Source organism: Bombina bombina, chromosome 1 (genome assembly GCF_027579735.1).
Source record: "Bombina bombina isolate aBomBom1 chromosome 1, aBomBom1.pri, whole genome shotgun sequence".
Taxonomy (NCBI): domain Eukaryota; kingdom Metazoa; phylum Chordata; class Amphibia; order Anura; family Bombinatoridae; genus Bombina; species Bombina bombina.
Window position 1 is genome coordinate 1,544,114,759 of NC_069499.1, and position 20,513 is coordinate 1,544,135,271.

The window sequence follows — 20,513 nt, forward strand, 5'->3', positions numbered from 1 at the left end:
CACTTTTCTAGACAAGCATTACCAATTTGTCGCTCTTCCATTTGGCCTACAACAGCTCCAAGAATCTTTTTGAAGGTTCTCAGTTCCCTTCTATCTGTAATCAGAGAGCAGGGTATTGCTGTGTTTCCTTATTTGGACAATATCTTGGTACTGGCTCAATCTTTTCATTTAGCAGAATCTCACACAAATCAACTAGTGTTGTTTCTTCAAAGATATGGTTGGATGACCAATGTACCAAAGAGTTTCTTGATTCCTCAGACAAGGGTCACCTTTTTAAGTTTCCAGATAGATTCAGTGTCCATGACTCTGTCTTTAGCAGACAAGAGACAAATGAAATTGGTTTCAGCCTGTTGAAACCTTCACGTTCTATCATTCCCTTCAGTGGCTATGTGCATGGAAGTTTTAGGTCTCATGACTGCAGCATTAGACGCGATCCCCTTTGCTCCTTTTCATATGAAACCTCTGCAGCTTTGTATGCTGAATCAATGGTGCAGGGATTATACTCGGATATCACAATTGATATTCTTAAATCCCAGCATTCTACTCTCTCTGACTTGGTGGTTAGACCATCATCGTATTATTCAAGGGGCCTCTTTTGTCCGTCCTTCCTGGACTGTAGTCTCAACAGATGCAAGTCTTTCAGGTTGGGGAGCTGTCTGAGGGTCTGGAATCCTCTGGAGGTGAGGTTTGCAATCAATATCTTAGAACTCCGTGCTATTTTCAGGGCCCTTCAGGCTTGGCCTCTTTTAAAGAGAGAACTTTTCATTTGCTTTCAGACAGACAATATCACAACTGTGGCATATGTCAATCATCAGGGTGGGACTCACAGTCCTTTAGCAATGAAAGAAGTATCACAGATACTTTCTTGGGTGGAATCCAACTCTTGTCTAATTTCTGCGATTCATATCCCAAGTGTAGACAATTGGGAAGCGGATTATCTCAGCCGTCAGACTTTGCATCCAATGGAGTGGTCTCTCCATCCTGATCTATTTTTTCAGATTGTATAGCTGTGGGGTCTTCCAGAAATAGATCTGATGGCTTCCCATCTAAACAGGAAACTTCCCAGATACCTTTCCAGGTCCAGGGATCCTCAGGTGGAGATGGTGGATGCGTTAGCAGTTCCTTGGTCTTACCAACTTGCTTATATTTTTCCGCCTCTATTTCTTCCTCCAAGGGTGATCTCCAAGATCATAATTGGAACAATCGCACGTGTTTCTGATAGCACCATCATGGCCTCACAGGTTTTGGTATGCGGATCTTGTCCGGATGTCCAGTTGCCAACCTTGGTCACTTCCTTTAAGACCAGACCTTCTGTCTCAAGGGCCATTTTTCCATCAGGATCTCAAATCACTAAATTTGAAGGTATGGAAATTGAACATTTAGTGCTTAGTCATAGAGGTTTCTCTGACTCAGTGATCAACACTATGTTGCAGGCTCGTAAGTCTGTTTCAAGGAGGATTTATTATCATGTGTGGAAACCTATATTTCATGGTGTTCTTCTCATAAATTCTCTTGGCATTCTTTTATAATTCCTAGAATTTTGCAGTTTCTTCAGGACGGTTTGGATAAAGGTTCTTTGCTCTTTCTGTTTTATTTCATATAAAGACAGGCGGGACAGTCTCCGCCTCAGAGAATTACAGCTCATTCTACTAGATCAGTTGCCACTTCGTGGGCTTTTAAAAATGAAGCTTCAGTTGATCAGATTTGCAAAGCAGCAACTTGGTCTTCTTTGCATACATTTACAAAATGTATTTATGTATTTGCTTCTTTTGAAACAGTCTTTGGTAGAAAAGTTCTTCAGGCAGCTGTCTCAGTTTGATTCTTCTGTTTATAAGAACTTATTTTGTGTATTTAATTTCTCAGCGGAAATAGCTGTTTTTATTTTATCCCTCCCTCTCTAGTGACTCTTCTGTGGACTTCCACATCTTGGGTATTTTATCCCATACGTCACTAGCTCATGGACTCTTGCCATTTACATGAAAGAAAACATATTTTATGGAAAAACTTACCTGATAAATTCATTTCTTTCATAATGGCAAGAGTCCATGAGACCCACCCTGTTTTTGGTGGTTATATTTTTTTTGTATAAAAGCACAATATTATTTTCCGGTTCCTCTTTTTTGTATGTTTTTTTTTACTCCTTTTTATACCTCACTACTTGGCTATACATTAAACTGAAGTATGTGTGTGGTGGGAGGTGTATTTATAGGCATTTGAGGTTTGGGAAACTTTGCCCCCTCCTGGTAGGAATGTATATCCCATACGTCACTAGCTCATGTACTCTTGCCATTATGAAAGAAATGAATTTATCAGGTAAGTTCTTACATAAATTATGTTTTATGTCCCTTTAAGCTTGATAATAATATATGATGTCTCCGTCCTTTTTTTTCTTTTCTCTCTCTCATTCTTCATTTCATCCCTTCTAACTTCTTTATTGTCTGCTTCCTTCACATTCTCTGAACCTTCGGTGTCTCATTCCCCTGTCTCTCTCTTGCCTATTTTCTTTCCTGTTTGCGTCATGCTTCTAACCTTCTCTTCTCACTCTCTCACTGTTGCAGGGATCTCTCTGGCAATAACTTGCCTTGCAGCTGTGCATTGGGTCGCTTATTAGCCTTGCCGGCAAGTGAGCAGAGTGTTGTAATTGACCAGGAGACAAACCCCTGTGCCCAGGGATTTGATGCCACCAATCTGGCTTGCGGTGAGTAGCACAGATGTCCTGATGTGAGAGAATTAGAGACTGTCCTTATCTATAATGTCATCCCTTCTCTGTGTAATTAATGCACAAATCTTCCCTTTTGCCCTGTTTATTGTGAATACTCAACATCACTTCCTTATACAGATTATTCTGCATTGTCTTCCCTACATCTTGATGTCCCCATCCAATTGCACTCTATAGAGTTTATTACATTTCTTAAATCATGTCTCTAGCACCATCTAGAGAAGGTTAAATACCTTTTACTCATTCAGTGCCCACTGAAATCACCACTGGTATGGAAATTACCACCACCAGCATGGAACAGAACCAGCTTTCATTTATCTATTTATTTTCCCATCATCATTTTTTTACCAGCTCAATATGACCTCCTCTCATGTGGTCCCTGTTTCTCCCTTACAGCGGATCAGTATATCTCATGTGTTCCGGATTCCCAAAACTTAGTGTTACGTTACTCTGTTGTGGCTCCTGGTCCTCTCAAGCCTGCCTCCTGCCTAGCCCTATGTTTTCGCCATGGATATTCACACTATAGTTTGAATGGAGATCAGCACTGCTTATGTGGTTCCACTGAAAGGGTTGAAAGGACTTGTGAGGATGTATGTTCCATTCCTTCAAGAGCGAAGGCATGCAACAAGAATATCATATCTGATCCTCATCCAGCTCAGGTGAGGAACCAGATTAGAAAATGACAAATCCTAGCTTTTAATGTTGATAATGACAAATATAGAAACCAAGAAAACAGGATTGAAGAATGGTCTATCCTGTGCAGAACTAACTCCCAAATTAGAAGCCCACATCATGTATATATATGGGAGCCCCATAGGTATATAAAGCTTAGCATATGATTTATTTGTGAATCTTTAGGGAAAAAAAAGTCATAATCTTTCTTAAATGATTATTGGAATATGCACCTAGTCAGAAAGATTGCTGGCCTTTCCAGGTAGAACTCTCAGTAAACAAAAAATACGGGAAGCGCTAAAGAAGCTGAAAGAGATCTTCTTTGTAAGTCACAAAGTGTATATGTAAACCACTAATTATGTAATCTAATGCAATAAGTGAAAAAAGTAAAAAAAAATCTGATGAAATGTGAAATAAAATAATAATAAAAAAAAAAAACAATATTGTGGCACAGATAAAATAATCTGATTATTTATTAGGACATATAAGTCCAGTATAGCAAGATAATAAATAGACTAATTAATAAAAAATGATGATGCCGGCATCTAGTTGATTACTCTATAAAATGGTTCATAAAGTAAAATACAAAATGGATACAAGATAGGTACATAGATGTTACCTTGTTAGAATATTACCAAGATAAAGGTCTGTACATTTTAAATGATACAATGAAACAAAGTATACTATAAGTTGATACAAATGTAACAATTAGGTTAAAATGTATTATTGCAACGATGAGGGCGTAAGTGTAGGGCAGTTTTTTTGGCAATAATATGCTGTATCCCATGGTTTAAACAATGTCTCTTTTGTAGTATGAAAAAGGGGATCAATACCTTTTGTGACACGTTATTTGTGTGTTGTATGGTGTACAACCGCTATAAAGCGGCTTCTATATCGGGTTATTTGAACAACACAGTCATTGGTCTTGCAGCAGTGTTCGACTCACTGTGACTCAGTCTAGGTAGCGAGTATATCCCAAATAACTGTTTAACTCACAGTGATTCAGTCTGGGTAGCGGGTATATCCCAAATAACTGTTTAACTCACAGTGACTCAGTCTGCGTAGCGGGTATATCCCAAATAACTGTTTAACTCACAGTGACTCAGTCTGGGTAGCGGGTATATCCCAAATAACTGTTTAACTCACTGTGACTCCGTCTGGGTAGCGAGTATATCCCAAATAACTGTTTAGGATTTTTTCTCCGTTTGTTCTCGTGACGATTTGGCAGGAGTGTCGCTTCTGTTTTAGTTTACTCCAGGAGTCCGATATACAACTGCAGTCTTTTTCTATTCATATTAAAGAGCAGTATTTTAATTGGTGAAAACATTATTATTGCCTAAAAAATGTTAAGTAAAATCTGCGTAAATTTAATTTAAAGGGACATGAAAACCAAAATATTTCTTTCAGGATTTAGGTAGAACATACAATTTTAAACAACTTTCCAGTTTACTTCTATTATCAAATATGCTTCATTCTCTTGGTGTGCTTTGTTGAAGAAGCAGCAATGCACTACTGGTTTCTAACTAAACACATGGGTGAGCCAATGACAATCGGTATATATATATGCAGCCACCAATCAGCAGCTAGAACCTAAGGTTTTTTTGTTGCTCCTGAGCTTTCCTAAATAAATAAAAAGAGAGAGGCGCTCAACCTGGGAACGAACAATAGCATAATAGCTTGTTCTATGGCTAGTTACCACCCAAGAAGCAGCCTCTTTTTGCTTAACATGTGCCTTTCACAGAGAAGAACTTTCCTGAAGCATATCAGTCTGATCCTGACTTCACAGTACAGTCCAGCCCCAAAATACCAGGCAATCCCTCTCTGAACGAGAGAAACAGCAAAAACCCAGACGTACGTTTCAGCCTATTGTGGGACGCGTCAATTAGGTGCAGCCATATCCCTCTAGGCACACTGAGCAACGGGTCCACGTCTGGATTCCCGTATCACACTTAGGGAGACTTCCCCAAGTGTCATAATTTGCATAAATAAAAAAGAGAGAAGCGCTCAACCTGAGAACGAACAATAGCATAATAGCTTGTTCTATGGCTTGTTACCACCCAAGAAGCAGCCTCTTTTTGCTCAACATGTGCCTTTCACAGAGAAGAACTTTCCTGTAGCACATCAGTCTGATCCTGACTTCACAGTACAGTCCAGCCCCTGAATACCAGGCAATCCCTCTCTGAATGAGAGAAACGGCATAACTCATCAGTGAGGTGCAGTCATATCCCTCTAGGCACACTGAGCAACGGGTCCTCATCTGGATTCCCGCATCACACTTAGGGAGACTTCCCTAAGATTCATAATTTGCATAAATAAAAAGAGAGAAGCGCTCAACCTTTGAACGGACAATAGCATAGTAGCTTGTTCTATGACTTTCCTAGATAAACCTTTCAGCAAAAGATAACAAGAAAAGGAAACAAATTAAATAATAGAAGTAAATTGGAAAGTTGATTATAATAGTATGTTCTTTCTAAATCATGAATGTCTAATTATGACTTTACTGTCCCTTTAAAACTAATAAAGCAGCTTCAGTACTGTTGGCTTATGAATGTTCATTGGCTGATAGTTACTTTCTGTCTATATTCATATTTAAATTCTGCTCTTTCATATTAATAATACATTTGCAATATAGCCCTTAGATATCTGTAGGTAAGACCTCCACATTGACCATCAGACTTTTGGAGGTAAGATTCTTATAGACCTGAATCTACTGGTAGTTGGATTCCTAAAATATGAAGGGGAAGACGTCATACTGGACTTCGAAAGAGATCTTATGATTGGAAGGTGGCAGACCAAAGGATTGCAGTAGCATCCTATGTGACAAAAATTATAGGACTGAAGAAATCATAGAATTGGAAAGAGGAGGTGTAAGTTGAGACATAAATACCTTAGATGAAATAGAGCTCATGACATGTAGGAAATGTCATTGTTTTGGAATGTCCTCTAATATAGAAAAGTGACTATATGATACAATGCTTGTTCCATATATATATATATATGTATGTGTATATATATATATATATATATATATACATATATACACATGCAGAATCTGTCCATACTAATATCATATAATATCATAGTCCTTTATACTCTTTCCTCTGCAGGTGACAGTCTCTCTCTACCCCACTGTGCATTGTTCTTTGTACCAGTTGGCAGCATTTCGGGCAGAAGCATCTGTTCCTGTCAGCCGCTTTGTATGGGATTTCAGAGATGAGGGGTGGCCAGTCTCTACCACTGTGGGAGTGGTTCATCACAAGTATAGCCTGCCTGGACGGTACATGGTGCAAGTGCAGCCGGAGGGGCGGGGTCAAGGAGTAGACGCCTTGGTTACTGTCACAATGGCTGTACAAGGGGTGGAGCTGCAGTGCCCAGTAATGGTAGAAACCAGGCACAGTGTGGAGGTGTGGCTGCAGGTCCAGCAGGGGACTAACCTCAAGGCTGTGTATGAGGTGCACAAACCTAATGGCCACCAGCAGACAGGTGATAAATGGCACTTTTGTATATAGTCTTTTTGATTTCTACTAGAAAATCATGTTCCTCCTGGTGTTAACAATACAGTATATTAAGTAGTGATAATGTATACAAAATATTGTGGGCAGCAAAAATATAAAAAGGTAGATAAAAGCAAACATAACAAGACAAGTTTATTTTGTATCTATGTATATGGTATGGGTACTGGTTTTATCATTTTGGTACTATATGATAATGATTCTTTGTCTCTGTAGATGATCCGTCCTGTCCTCGTGGTGGGCGGGTGTTCCAAAAGACTCTGCGATGCTACTGGCTGAGCCAGATGAAGGAGTTGTGGACTGATGCTGGCAGCCGCTGTCGATTGGTGTCAGGTGGAGATCTTGCCCAAATTACCTCCCATGAGGAGATTGTCTTCCTGCAGGAGGCATTTAAAGGGTAAATAGTAGAAAGGGAAGTTCTTCAATATGAAGGAGTGGAGTTTTGTAGTGCTCAGCATAAAGCAATAGGAGAGAGGAAAAGGCAGGGATTGATTAATGAGTAGAGTTTAGCAGGAAATAATGAATATGTGATGAGCACTAATGTACAGACAACACTTGATGTGTGTATGACTCGTGCCACATCTCTCACTCTGTATGTGGTCCTTACAGACATGCTCCTGTATGGGTTAACGTCTCACAATCCTTGCGACAAGTAGTTATGGGATCCCTGGATCTGCCTCAGGAAATGCCCTATGGGTGTATGCAGCTGCCACTTGTCACTGGGGCTGACTTTAAGAGGGGTATCTGCACCCAGAGAGCCCCATCATTGTGTGAGAATATAGCAGGAGGTCAGTATGTAGCACTGCTGAAGTCTCAGAATCTCTTTCTGACTCTATAACTCCATCCCTGATATCTACAGTTCCTCTATCTGATACCAATCAATAATTCACTTTCTGCCTTCGTCTCCCTTCGTCTAACCTTCTCCATTATTTCCTGCTATATCTCAGCCCCCTAACTGATTTTCATCTGTATGTCACTTAGCCCCTGTCTGATGTTTCCTTGTATCTCCAACTCCATCTCTGATGTTTCTCTGAATCTTCTCATTATCTGTGTCTCTCATTCCCTATTCTGATATTTCTCTGTATCTCTCAGACAACCTTTCTGACGTCTATGTGTACATGCTGGGAATGCCTTTCTTTTCTGGTGCTGACACAGAGAACGCCTCTTTGATTCCATCTCTTGGGGACTCACAGAGAGAGATTGAGGTGAGTTCAGGTCATCATTGTTTGATGCCCTTATTCAATAATTCACTGATAATGCTTTTCCCTGTGTCCAACTCACCCTAAAGCTGCAGATAAAATTTCTTAACTGGACCTCTGTTTTTCTCACTTCAGATACATTTACCTTCACCCATGCTCAGCTGGCAGTGTTTAAGTATGTTTCCCTTAGACCAGCTGCCTTTCACCCATTTAAGAGTTACTGTTCACTCATACCCAGATTTACTGTCTTTAGGATTTGCAACTCTCCTTTTTTGTACTTCTTTAAAACCCAATTGTTTCCAGGTAATGCTGTTTCCTGGTCTCTGGTTTAGCCACTCGGGAATCCCAATTACTTTGGAATTTGGGGTTCAGCCCTTGCAACAAGCAGTACAAATCCAAGTTCAGATTCTGCGCCCTTTTTGTAGCCCAGAACAGCATCTGGTCCCTCCAGGTAAGTGATTTGGATCAGACTGAGACTCTTTTTCTATAGATGTATTAATTATACATTTTACCTTAATATTATTATCTTGGCATTATTAACACAACAAAAACATCATACACACTATTCATACTGATGATAAATGGTCTTTGCTTGATACAACTTACAATGCAGAGGGATGGAAAGACACAGAGACTGCTTGGAGACTGTGTCATTATGGCAAATGTTTAAGCTAACTTAAATCATGAAAGCAAAATATTGTGTATTTTATGTCCCTTTAAGAAAGGAGAGGTATTAGGTAACGACTGTGACTATCTGAAAAATGAAAAGATAAATATAAATATGGCTGCACGTTTGTTAAAGGGATAGAAAGGTCAAAAATAAAATGTGCTTGGGTACATTTCAATTTAAAATATAATAATTTTTTGCAATATACTTTTATCACCAAAAATGCTTCTAGTAAAAGTTATTACTATTTTCTGTGGCATATGCACATATCCTGTGAGGGCCTATGCAACAGTATTCAAACACTACACGTTCTCAGAGAACTGGCAATGATCGTGTCTGTAAAGACATCATTTGTGTCATACAAGCCACTGCTGGCTCTCTGTTGTGTTTAAATACTAGTGTACGGGCCTTCCTTCACAGCATATGTGCGTATGCCCTGAAAACCAGTAATAACTTTTACTAGAAGCATTTTTGCTAATAAAAGTATATTGAACAAATGCTTACATCTCAAATTTAAATGCACTTATGCACATCTCATTTTTTATCAAAACTGAAATGTGCCTGGGAGTATTTCAGTTTTGAATAGAAACATTTTTGCTAATAAGAATATATTGCACAAATGCTTTTATTTAAAATTGAAATCCAACCATGCGCATCTCAGTTTTGACTTTTCAATGACTAAGGGTTTTTGAAGGTTAGGGCAAGTATTTTGGATTTGTTTTGGCAGAATATGGGGAGACAATAACCAAGTGGTTTGATAGAAGATGAAGAGTCTGTTGAGTGAACTGTCTAGAAACATTTATGATGAACTTGTAGTTGGAGTAATAATTAGGAATCTTCTGCACTAGTTGAAGCAAGACATGATGAGGTGTTGCTTGTGTGTCCTTAAAGGGATATGAAACCCAAATTTTTTTCTTTCATGATTCAGACAGAGCATGTGATTTTAAACAACTTTCCAATTTATTTCTATTATCGAATTTGAATTATGCTCTTTATATTCTTTGTTGAAAAGGATACCTAGGTAGACGCAGGAACTGCTAATTGGTTGCTGCACCTAAATGCCTCATGTTATTGTCTAACCCAATGCCTTAACTAGCTTCCAGTAATGCATTGCTGCTGCTTCTTCAGCATACTATACCATGAGAACTAAGTAAATAAGATGATAGAAATAAATTGGAAAGTTGTTTTAAAATTATATTCTCTTTCTGAATCATGAAATAAATATTTTGGGTTTAATGCCCCTTTAAAGGGACAGTACGCTGTAAAATTGTTTTTCCATAAATGTATTTTAAATGACTTGTTATATCAACTGCAGAGTATAAAATATTTGAGAAATTGCATTTTCGGGTTTATTTGTGTATCTGAAGTAGCTGATTTTGTGCTTTGAAACCACAGCCTATTACAATGGGTTGAGCTTCAGGTAATATCAGATCTCATTATGTTATCACTTTTATGTACACAGACTTGCTTCCTTATCTTATATTTGTCTGGAACACCAAAGCTCAATACATAGAGAGAACAATGGAAAATTATCATTTTATTACTTAACTATCATGCCCTCCACTGAGGGTGTAATCTCTTCTGCTGACTGTGTTTACTTAGGCTTGTCAATAGCGTATACACCAGTATCAAAACTTTCAGTATAGGTTGGGAAACCACAAGCTAAATCAGCTATTTCAAATGCTGAAATATGAGTAAAGGAGCTACTTGCAACCAATTTAATACACTCTAGCAGGTAAAAAGGATCATTGGGAATCATTTAAAGGGGAGAAAGTTTTTGGGTGAACTGTCCCTTTAAGTCTCTGAGAAATTTAAAAGATGGCCTCCATTTCCTTTTCCACTGTATCATGTGACAGCTCTCTACCAATTATAAACTCATATACGTGTGCAGCGTGAGCTCAGTAGGAGCGGGTGCCTCAGAATGTGTGCACATAAAGACTGAGCAAAAAACAATAATGGAAGTAAATTAGAAAGTTGCTTAAAATTGCATTCTCGATGTGAATCATTAAATTTTAATTTTGACTTTACTGTCCCTTTAATGAGCTACTGTATTTAAAAGTGCATGGAAGTCAAAATTAAATCTTCCTGGATCAGACAGAGAGACTTTTCAAGTTACTTATTTTATTACATTTGCTTTCTTCTCTTGGTATTCTTTTGTTGAAAAGCAAATGTAAATAGCCTCAGGAACAGTTATGAACTGTTTGGAGCTAGCTGCTGATTCGCTCATCAGATGTGTTCAGCTAGGTCTTAGTAGTGCATTGCTTCTCTGGAGCATCTTCAGGAGTTAAACACTTACGGCTAGATTTGGAGTTTTGTCGGTAACGACCCGAAAAACTAACGCCCGCGTTTTACTGGCCGCACCATAAAAATAACTCTGGTATCGAGAGTCCACATAAAGGCTGCGTTAGGCTCCAAAAAAGGAGAGTAGAGCATTTTTAACGCAGCTTAAACTCTCAATACCAGAGTTGCTTACGGACGCGGCCAGCCTCAAAAACGTGCTCGTGCACGATTCTCCCATAGGAAACAATGGGGCTGTTTGATCTGAAAAAAAACCTAACACCTGCAAAAAAGCCGCGTTCAGCTCTTAACGCAGCCCCATTGTTTGCTATGCGGTAACCCTTCCGACGTCTGCACTTAACACCCTAACATGTACCCCGAGTCTAAACACCCCTAACCTTACACTTATTAACCCCTAATCTGCTGCCCCCGCTATCGCTGACCCCTGCATATTATTTTTAACCCCTAATCTGCCGCTCCGTAAACCGCCGCTACTTACATTATCCTTATGTACCCCTAATCTGCTGCCCCTAACACCGCCGACCCCTATATTATATTTATTAACCCCTAATCTGCCCCCCACAACGTCGCCTCCACCTGCCTACACTTATTAACCCCTAATCTGCCGACCGGACCGCGCCGCTATTATAATAAAGTTATTAACCCCTAATCCGCCTCACTAACCCTATCATAAATAGTATTAACCCCTAATCTGCCCTCCCTAACATCGCCGACACCTAACTTCAAACATTAACCCCTAATCTGCCGAGCGGAGCTCACCGCTATTCTAATAAATGTATTAACCCCTAAAGCTAAGTCTAACCCTAATACTAACACCCCCCTAAGTTAAATATAATTGAAATCTAACGAAATTAATTAACTCTTATTAAATAAATTATTCCTATTTAAAGCTAAATACTTACCTGTAAAATAAATCCTAATATAGCTACAATATAAATTATAATTATATTATAGCTATTTTAGGATTTATATTTATTTTACAGGTAACTTTGTATTTATTTTAACCAGGTACAATAGCTATTAAATAGTTAAGAACTATTTAATAGCTAAAATAGTTAAAATAATTACAAATTTACCTGTAAAAGAAATTCTAACCTAAGTTACAATTAAACCTAACACTACACTATCAATAAATTAATTAAATAAACTACCTACAATTACCTACAATTAACCTAACACTACACTATCAATAAATTAATTAAATACAATTGCTACAAATAAATACAATTAAATAAACTAGCTAAAGTACAAAAAATAAAAAAGAACTAAGTTACAAAAAATAAAAAAATATTTACAAACATAAGAAAAATATTACAACAATTTTAAACTAATTACACCTACTCTAAGCCCCCTAATAAAATAACAAAGCCCCCCAAAATAAAAAAATGCCCTACCCTATTCTAAATTACTACAGTTCAAAGCTCTTTTACCTTACCAGCCCTGAACAGGGCCCTTTGCGGGGCATGCCCCAAGAAGTTCAGCTCTTTTGCCTGTAAAAAAAAACATACAATACCCAAGCCCCCCAACATTACAACCCACCACCCACATACCCCTAATCTAACCCAAACCCCCCTTAAATAAACCTAACACTAAGCCCCTGAAGATCATCCTACCTTGTCTTCACCATACCAGGTTCACCGATCGGTCCAGAAGAGCTCCTCCGATGTCCTGATCCAAGCCCAAGCGGGGGGCTGAAGAGGTCCATGATCCGGCTGAAGTCTTCATCCAAGCGGGGCAGAAGAGTTCTTCCATCCGATTGAAGTCTTCATCCAAGCGGCATCCATCCGGAGCGAAGCGGCAGCATCCTGAAGACCTCCACCGCGGAACATCCATCCTGGCCGACGACTGAACGACGAATGACGGTTCCTTTAAATGACGTCATCCAAGATGGCGTCCCTCGAATTCCGATTGGCTGATAGGATTCTATCAGCCAATCAGAATTAAGGTAGGAATATTCTGATTGGCTGATGGAATCAGCCAATCAGAATCAAGTTCAATCCGATTGGCTGATCCAATCAGCCAATCAGATTGAGCTTGCATTCTATTGGCTGTTCCGATCAGCCAATAGAATGCGAGCTCAATCTGATTGGCTGATTGGATCAGCCAATCGGATTGAACTTGATTCTGATTGGCTGATTCCATCAGCCAATCAGAATATTCCTACCTTAATTCCGATTGGCTGATAGAATCCTATCAGCCAATCTGAATTCGAGGGACGCCATCTTGGATGACGTCATTTAAAGGAACCGTCATTCGTCGTTCAGTCGTCGGCCAGGATGGATGTTCCGCGGTGGAGGTCTTCAGGATGCTGCCGCTTCGCTCCGGATGGATGCCGCTTGGATGAAGACTTCAATCGGATGGAAGAACTCTTCTGCCCCGCTTGGATGAAGACTTCAATCGGATGGAAGAACTCTTCTGCCCCGCTTGGATGAAGACTTCAGCCGGATCATGGACCTCTTCAGCCCCCCGCTTGGGCTTGGATCAGGACATCGGAGGAGCTCTTCTGGACCGATCGGTGAACCTGGTATGGTGAAGACAAGGTAGGATGATCTTCAGGGGCTTAGTGTTAGGTTTATTTAAGGGGGGTTTGGGTTAGATTAGGGGTATGTGGGTGGTGGGTTGTAATGTTGGGGGGCTTGGGTATTGTATGGTTTTTTTTTACAGGCAAAAGAGCTGAACTTCTTGGGGCATGCCCCGCAAAGGGCCCTGTTCAGGGCTGGTAAGGTAAAAGAGCTTTTAACTTTAGTAATTTAGAATAGGGTAGGGCATTTTTTATTTTGGGGGGCTTTGTTGTTTTATTAGGGGGCTTAGAGTAGGTGTAATTAGTTTAAAATTGTTGTAATATTTTTCTTATGTTTGTAGATATTTTTTTATTTTTTGTAACTTAGTTCTTTTTTATTTTTTGTACTTTAGCAAGTTTATTTAATTGTATTTATTTGTAGGAATTGTATTTAATTAATTTATTGATAGTGTAGTGTTAGGTTAATTGTAGGTAATTGTAGGTAGTTTATTTAATTAATTTATTGATAGTATAGTGTTAGTTTTAATTGTAACTTAGTTTAGGATTTCTTTTACAGGTAAATTTGTAATTATTTTAACTATTTTAGCTATTAAATAGTTCTTAACTATTTAATAGCTATTATACCTGGTTAAAATAAATACAAAGTTACCTGTAAAATAAATATAAATCCTAAAATAGCTATAATATAAATATAATTTATATTGTAGCTATATTAGGATTTATTTTACAGGTAAGTATTTAGCTTTAAATAGGAATAATTTATTTAATAAGAGTTAATTTATTTCGTTAGATTTAAATTATATTTAAGTTAGGGGGGTGTTAGTGTTAGGGTTAGACTTAGCTTTAGGGGTTAATACATTTATTAGAATAGCGGTGAGCTCCGGTCGGCAGATTAGGTGTCGGCGATGTTAGGGAGGGCAGATTAGGGGTTAATACTATTTATTATAGGGTTAGTGAGGCGGATTAGGGGTTAATAACTTTATTATAGTAGCGCTCAGGTCCGCTCGGCAGATTAGGGGTTAATAAGTGTAGGCAGGTGGAGGCGACGTTGTGGGGGGCAGATTAGGGGTTAATAAATATAATACAGGGGTCGGCGGTGTTAGGGGCAGCAGATTAGGGGTACATAAGTATAACGTAGGTGGCGGTCGGCAGATTAGGGGTTAAAAAAATTTAATCGAGTGGCGGCGATGTGGGGGGACCTCGGTTTAGGGGTACATAGGTAGTTTATGGGTGTTAGTGTACTTTAGAGTACAGTAGTTAAGAGCTTTATGAACCGGCATTAGCCCAGAAAGCTCTTAACTACTGACTTTTTTCCTGCGGCTGGAGTTTTGTCGTTAGATGTCTAACGCTCACTTCAGAAACGACTCTAAATACCGGAGTTAGGAAGATCCCATTGAAAAGATAGGATACGCAATTGACGTAAGGGGATCTGCGGTATGGAAAAGTCGCGGCTGAAAAGTGAGCGTTAGACCCTATTTTGAGTGACTCTAAATACCGGCGGTAGCCTAAAACCAGCGTTAGGAGCCTCTAACGCTGGTTTTCACGGCTACCGCCAAACTCCAAATCTAGGTCATAGTTATATGCAACAAACAGCATAATAAGAGCATTTTTTGCCTGTTATATCCCTTTAATTTTACCAGAGACTACAGAGTAAGTTGCAATTGCACATAATGTTTCTGATGTGGATACATGGTACAGGATAGGATAAATATTTAGCTTTATGCAATGAGAAGCACCCACAACGCTTGTTGTTGATCTTTTACATTTTTATCTCACATCTTCTTCTTTTTTTCCTGCAGGGTGTGAGCTCTTTCATTCCCCATATGCAGTATGCCACCCCCAGCCGCTCTGTAACACCACCGGAGGTTGCCCAAAGGGCATGCAGTGGTGCCCACTAAGTGAGAGCTGCTTAAACCTCACTCAGCCCTGCAGCACCTATGCCTTCCACAGTCCCCGCTATCCCCCTCGATATGTAGGGAACCGGCCTTCATATTCACCTGTTGCTAACTTACTTCTGCAGCTGCCACCAGACCCCAAGAAGCGAAATCTGCAGGTGAGGGAAACAACTCCATAATTGATCCATACCTGATGATCTAAATCTCTCCGCTCAGATGAGATGATCTAAAGTGATCTTCCAACACTTCGAGATCCCTCACGAGATTCTAGAAAGACACATTTTGCTATACTTCTCTAAGGGGTATTCTCTGCATTTTTGGTTGTGAAGGAGAGACAAGTTTAGAGCAATATAGCACTGCATGGCTTGAGAGTTCTGTTACATTTACACTTTGTGCTTTGTATTTTAATTTACAATTAAATTAATGAATTTGAAATTCAGAGGTTTGTTTTAACCCCTTAGTGACCAGACCATTTTTCAATTTTCTTACAGTTAAGAACCAGGGCTGTTTTTACATTTCTGCGGTGTTTGCGTTTAGCTGTAATTTTCCTCTTACTCATTTACTATACCCACAAATATTATATACCGTTTTTCTTACCATTAAATGGACTTTCTAAAGATACCATTATTTTCATCATATCATAATTTACTTTATTAAAATTATAAAATGTGATGAAAAAATTGAAAAAAACAAACAAAATTTTTCTAAATTTGACCCCCAAAATCTGTTACACATCTATAACCACCAAAAATCACTCATGCTAAATAGTTTCTAAATTTTGTCCTGAGTTTAGAAATACCCAATGTTTACATGTTCTTTGCAAGTTATAGGGCAATAAGTACAAGTAGCACTTTGCTATTTCTAAACCATGTTTTTTTCAAAGTTAGCGAAAGTTACATTGTAACACTGATATCTGTCAGGAATCCCTGAATAACCCTTCACATGTATATATTTTTTTTAGTAGACAACCCAAAGTATTCATTTTGGCCTATTTTGGTATATTTCAGGCCACTATTTCACTGCCAAATGCGATCAAATAAAAAAAAATCGTTAACTTTTTCACAAACTTTAGGTTTCTCACTGAAATTATTTACAAACAGCTTGTGCAATTATGGCACAAATGGTTGTAAATGCTTCTCTGGGTTCCCCTTTGTTCAGAAATAGCAGACATATATGGCTTTGGCATTGCTTTTTGGTAATTAGAAGGCTGCTAAATGCCGCTGCGCACCACACTTGTATTATGCCCAGCAGTGAAGGGGCTAATTAGGTAGCTTGTAGGGTTCATTTTAGCTTTAGTGTTTAGATTACCCTCCACCTGACACATCCCACCCCCTGATCCCTCTCAAACAGCTCTCTTCCCTCCCCCACCCCCCAAAGGTCACCCCCATCTTAAGTACTCACGCCCCCTCCTGCCCCTCTTACACCCCCTCCTGCCCTCCTCCCGCCCCCCTCCAGCGATGGGCCGTCCACCCGCCTCCCTCCTATCCCTCCCATGCCACCAACGATCAGCACAATCGCTAGCCGATTCAGAGAGGGCCACAGAGTGGCTCTCTCTGCATCGGTTGCTTACCAAAGGGTATTGCACAATGCCTCAATATCAAGGCATCACTGCAATACCCTGAAAGCATCTGGAAGCAATCACGATCGCTTCCAGCGCTCAAAATCCCGGAGTGACATGCCAGGCACGTCCTTGGTCGTTAACAACCATTTTTGTAGGATGTGCTTGGCACGTCCTCGGTCATTAAGGGGTTAAGTTTTATTACATTTAAGCTTTATGCTTTCTATTTTGTGTTTTGACGCATTTAAATTTTGTATACAGCAGTTAATTTAGGAGTTTGGATTTACAAATTCTGATTGTGCTTTGAAAGTTTCTGTGTAACTTTAACAAATTAGGATTATACTTTATATATTTCATTGTATATATCTTTTGTATATAATTTACAAATGACATCACAATTGGTATGACTACTATGTGAAATAAGCCTGACAGTTTCAGAAAGTGTGTGGGACTGGGGAGTTTTCTGAGCTGAACATGGGAGTCCCCAGGGTGTGTCTGAGGCTCACAATTCTCATCATATTTTCTAAGCAGTTTACACCTGCAAGTCTCACTGATTTATCTCACCAGCTGTATGTAGGTATTTTGCTCAAAATTTGCAATACATTATTTAACTGTCAGAAAAGTACTTGCACTAAACTGAAAGTACATACAAGTTAAACTATAGTGAGCATTTATATCAGTGCCAGGTGCTCCCCCTGTAAACCTCACTCTCCCCTGTGAGATTTTCCATCCCAGAGAGCTTTATAACTTTCTATGGAAGGCAGTTCTCATCTCTCTGGGACTTACAGGTTTCACCCCTTTTTTTTTTTTATAAAATTCAGTAATTTCAGCCCCTGTAAAGTCTGATCTATAATTTCTGTCCGAACTAGAGAATTTTTTTATAATCAGGCCCCTCTGTCTTTTTTTCTGCCTGTCTTGTCCTCCTCTCCCCAAGCTGGTCTTACTGTTCAGACCCTGCTATTTTTCGGTTCTCCCCAATCGAACACACAATTAATTTCTTAACTATTTATATTTCTCATTTGTACTTTGTACTCAGTTCCCATCTCCATTTCACTACAAATCATCTACCCTCTCATCATCATATTTTCTTTCTTATTTCTCCCTTGTCGGTTCTCAAATATTACAGTTCTATATTTTTCTTTATTTTTCTATACCCCTCACATTTTCTATCTCTTGCAGGTCTTGCTGTCTCATCTTTCCCTTTCAGTTCATCCAGATGATATCCTCGCTGTCCAGCACAATGCAGAGCAGGGGTCACTATTGAGGTGTGCTCCTAGTCCTGGATCACCCTGGTCTCAGAGCTATATTAGCATTATTCACAATGAGTGGTGGGAAGGATCTCCAGATTTGATGGCCGATTCATGGGTGGATAATATGGTCTGTGACGTCCGAGTCACTTTTACATCAGCAAAGCGCAGCCTTGTACTTTCCCACCTACTGAGTGGATTCCCAGATCCTGGGACTTACAAAATAAGTGCCATTCTGCACAATGCAGTGAGTAAGACTGTGGCTACCTGTGAGATAAATGTTCTTAGTCCTGTTACTGATCTAAAGATTGTCCACCCTTCACTGCTGAATGAAACCCTGAATGTGGCTACACATGAGTCTACCCTTCTGGTAATCAGTGCTAAGAGTTCCAGCCCAGCACATGTGCAGTGGTCACCACCCATTCAAAGCACAGACTCCACCATGCACTTGGATTGTCCTCAGAGCCTTGCATCATCCTTGCCCATCTGCATCCACCCTCCTATGGGGGCACTATTTGCTTGGACAAGGCTGAGTCTTCAGGAGCCACATCAGACTGTAATAACCGTGTTGGTGAGCAATGAGGTCAGTTTTCAGAACGTGTCCTTAAAAGTTCAATCACATGAACCAATCCAGGGGCTCAGTATACAGCCAGATGGAGAGAGGCACATCCAGCTCCATCAGACACAGGTGAGATGCCAATAATGTTCAGTGTCATCTTAGTCTTACATTATTCTGAACAATTAGGATTATGCCATATCCAACAAATATCCGACATAATCCTCACTCTCAGAATTTACAGAGAAACCCCTCACTCTCAGAACTTACAGAAATACAACTCACTCTCAGAACGTACCAATAATCCTCACTCTCAGAACTTACAGAGAAACCCCTCACTCTCAGAATTTACAGAAATACAACTCACTCTCAGAACATACCAATAATACTCACTCTCAGTACTTACAGAGAACCCACTCACTCTCAGAACTTGTAGAGATACTACTCACTCTCAGAACTTGTAGAAAAAGCCCTCACTCTCAAAACATAGCGATAATACTCTCAGAATTTATAGAGATACTACTCAATCTCGGGAACTTGCAGAGAAACTCCTCTCTCTCAGAACTTACTGAAGTACAAGCCAATCTCAGAACTATTAGAGAAAACCCTCTCTCTCAGAACTTACAGAAATACTGCCCAATCTCAGAACTTGCAGAGAACCTCGCTCTCTCAGAACTTGAAACCCCTCACTCTCAGAACATACATAGATACTACTCACTCTCAGAACTTATAGTGAAAACCCTCACTCTCAGAACTTACATAGATACTACTCACTCTCAGAACGTATAGAGAAACCGTTCACTTTCAGGACTTACACACTGTAGATACTACTCACTCTCAGAACTTATAGAGAAACCCCTTACTCTAATAACTTAGAGATAGAGATAGTTACTACTCACTCTCAGAACTTATAGAGAAACCCCCTACTCTTATTACTTATAGAGATACTAATGACTCAAAACTTAAGTGGACAGACACTAAAGTCAAAATGTAACTTTCCTGATTCAGTTATATGTTGTTGGAGTAAACTTAGGTAGGCTTATAGGAACTTTGTCTTTAACACTCTATGGGCCACATTACAAGCGGCACACTATTTGTTTTGTTTTTTTACGCGCTAACTGCGCTCAAAGTAAACAATTTAGTGTGGCTGAATTAGCGCTGGTACTACAAGTTGAAAGTAAAAATTTAACGCATGAGCGAAAGAATCAGTCATTTGGATATAAGGACTAAATCCTTCTCCCCTTAGACTTCTATGAGGCACGCTACAACCCCCCCCCCCATATTAGTTATAATTTGTGTGCTAACTCAACACTGCGCTAGATCAACTGTGCTAAAACTGAAGGTGCGTTAGGAATACTTTACATTCTTATGTTCTTCACATAGAAGTAAATGTTCTTTTTCTTTTTAATATTTTATTTCTATATATAGTATTATTATTCTTTATTATACTTTATTATACTTTATTTATAAAGTGCCAGCAAATTCCACAGTGCTTAATTCTTTTTTATAAAATATTTATCCATCATATACAGTATATCTATTTGAATATATATATATATATATATATATATATATATATATATATATATATATATATATACAAAACACGGAAGGGAACTGCACTCTCATACTGGACCGGGTACACATCCTATGACCCTGCAACATGCTC

General features: G+C 39.2%; 1 protein-coding gene across 1 annotated transcript in view; it reads left to right on the forward strand.

Annotated features, from left to right (window-relative positions):
• LOC128667110 (polycystin-1-like) overlaps window positions 1–20,513 on the forward strand; it is a 248,997-nt gene that overhangs the window by 49,495 nt on the left and 178,989 nt on the right. The window contains exons 4-12 of the mRNA XM_053722016.1: window positions 2,559–2,698; window positions 3,116–3,378; window positions 6,499–6,874; window positions 7,120–7,300; window positions 7,513–7,691; window positions 7,996–8,108; window positions 8,406–8,553; window positions 15,388–15,641; window positions 18,221–18,976. Of these exons, the coding sequence (XP_053577991.1) occupies window positions 2,559–2,698; window positions 3,116–3,378; window positions 6,499–6,874; window positions 7,120–7,300; window positions 7,513–7,691; window positions 7,996–8,108; window positions 8,406–8,553; window positions 15,388–15,641; window positions 18,221–18,976 (2,410 nt within the window). The remainder of the gene's footprint in view (window positions 1–2,558; window positions 2,699–3,115; window positions 3,379–6,498; window positions 6,875–7,119; window positions 7,301–7,512; window positions 7,692–7,995; window positions 8,109–8,405; window positions 8,554–15,387; window positions 15,642–18,220; window positions 18,977–20,513) is intronic.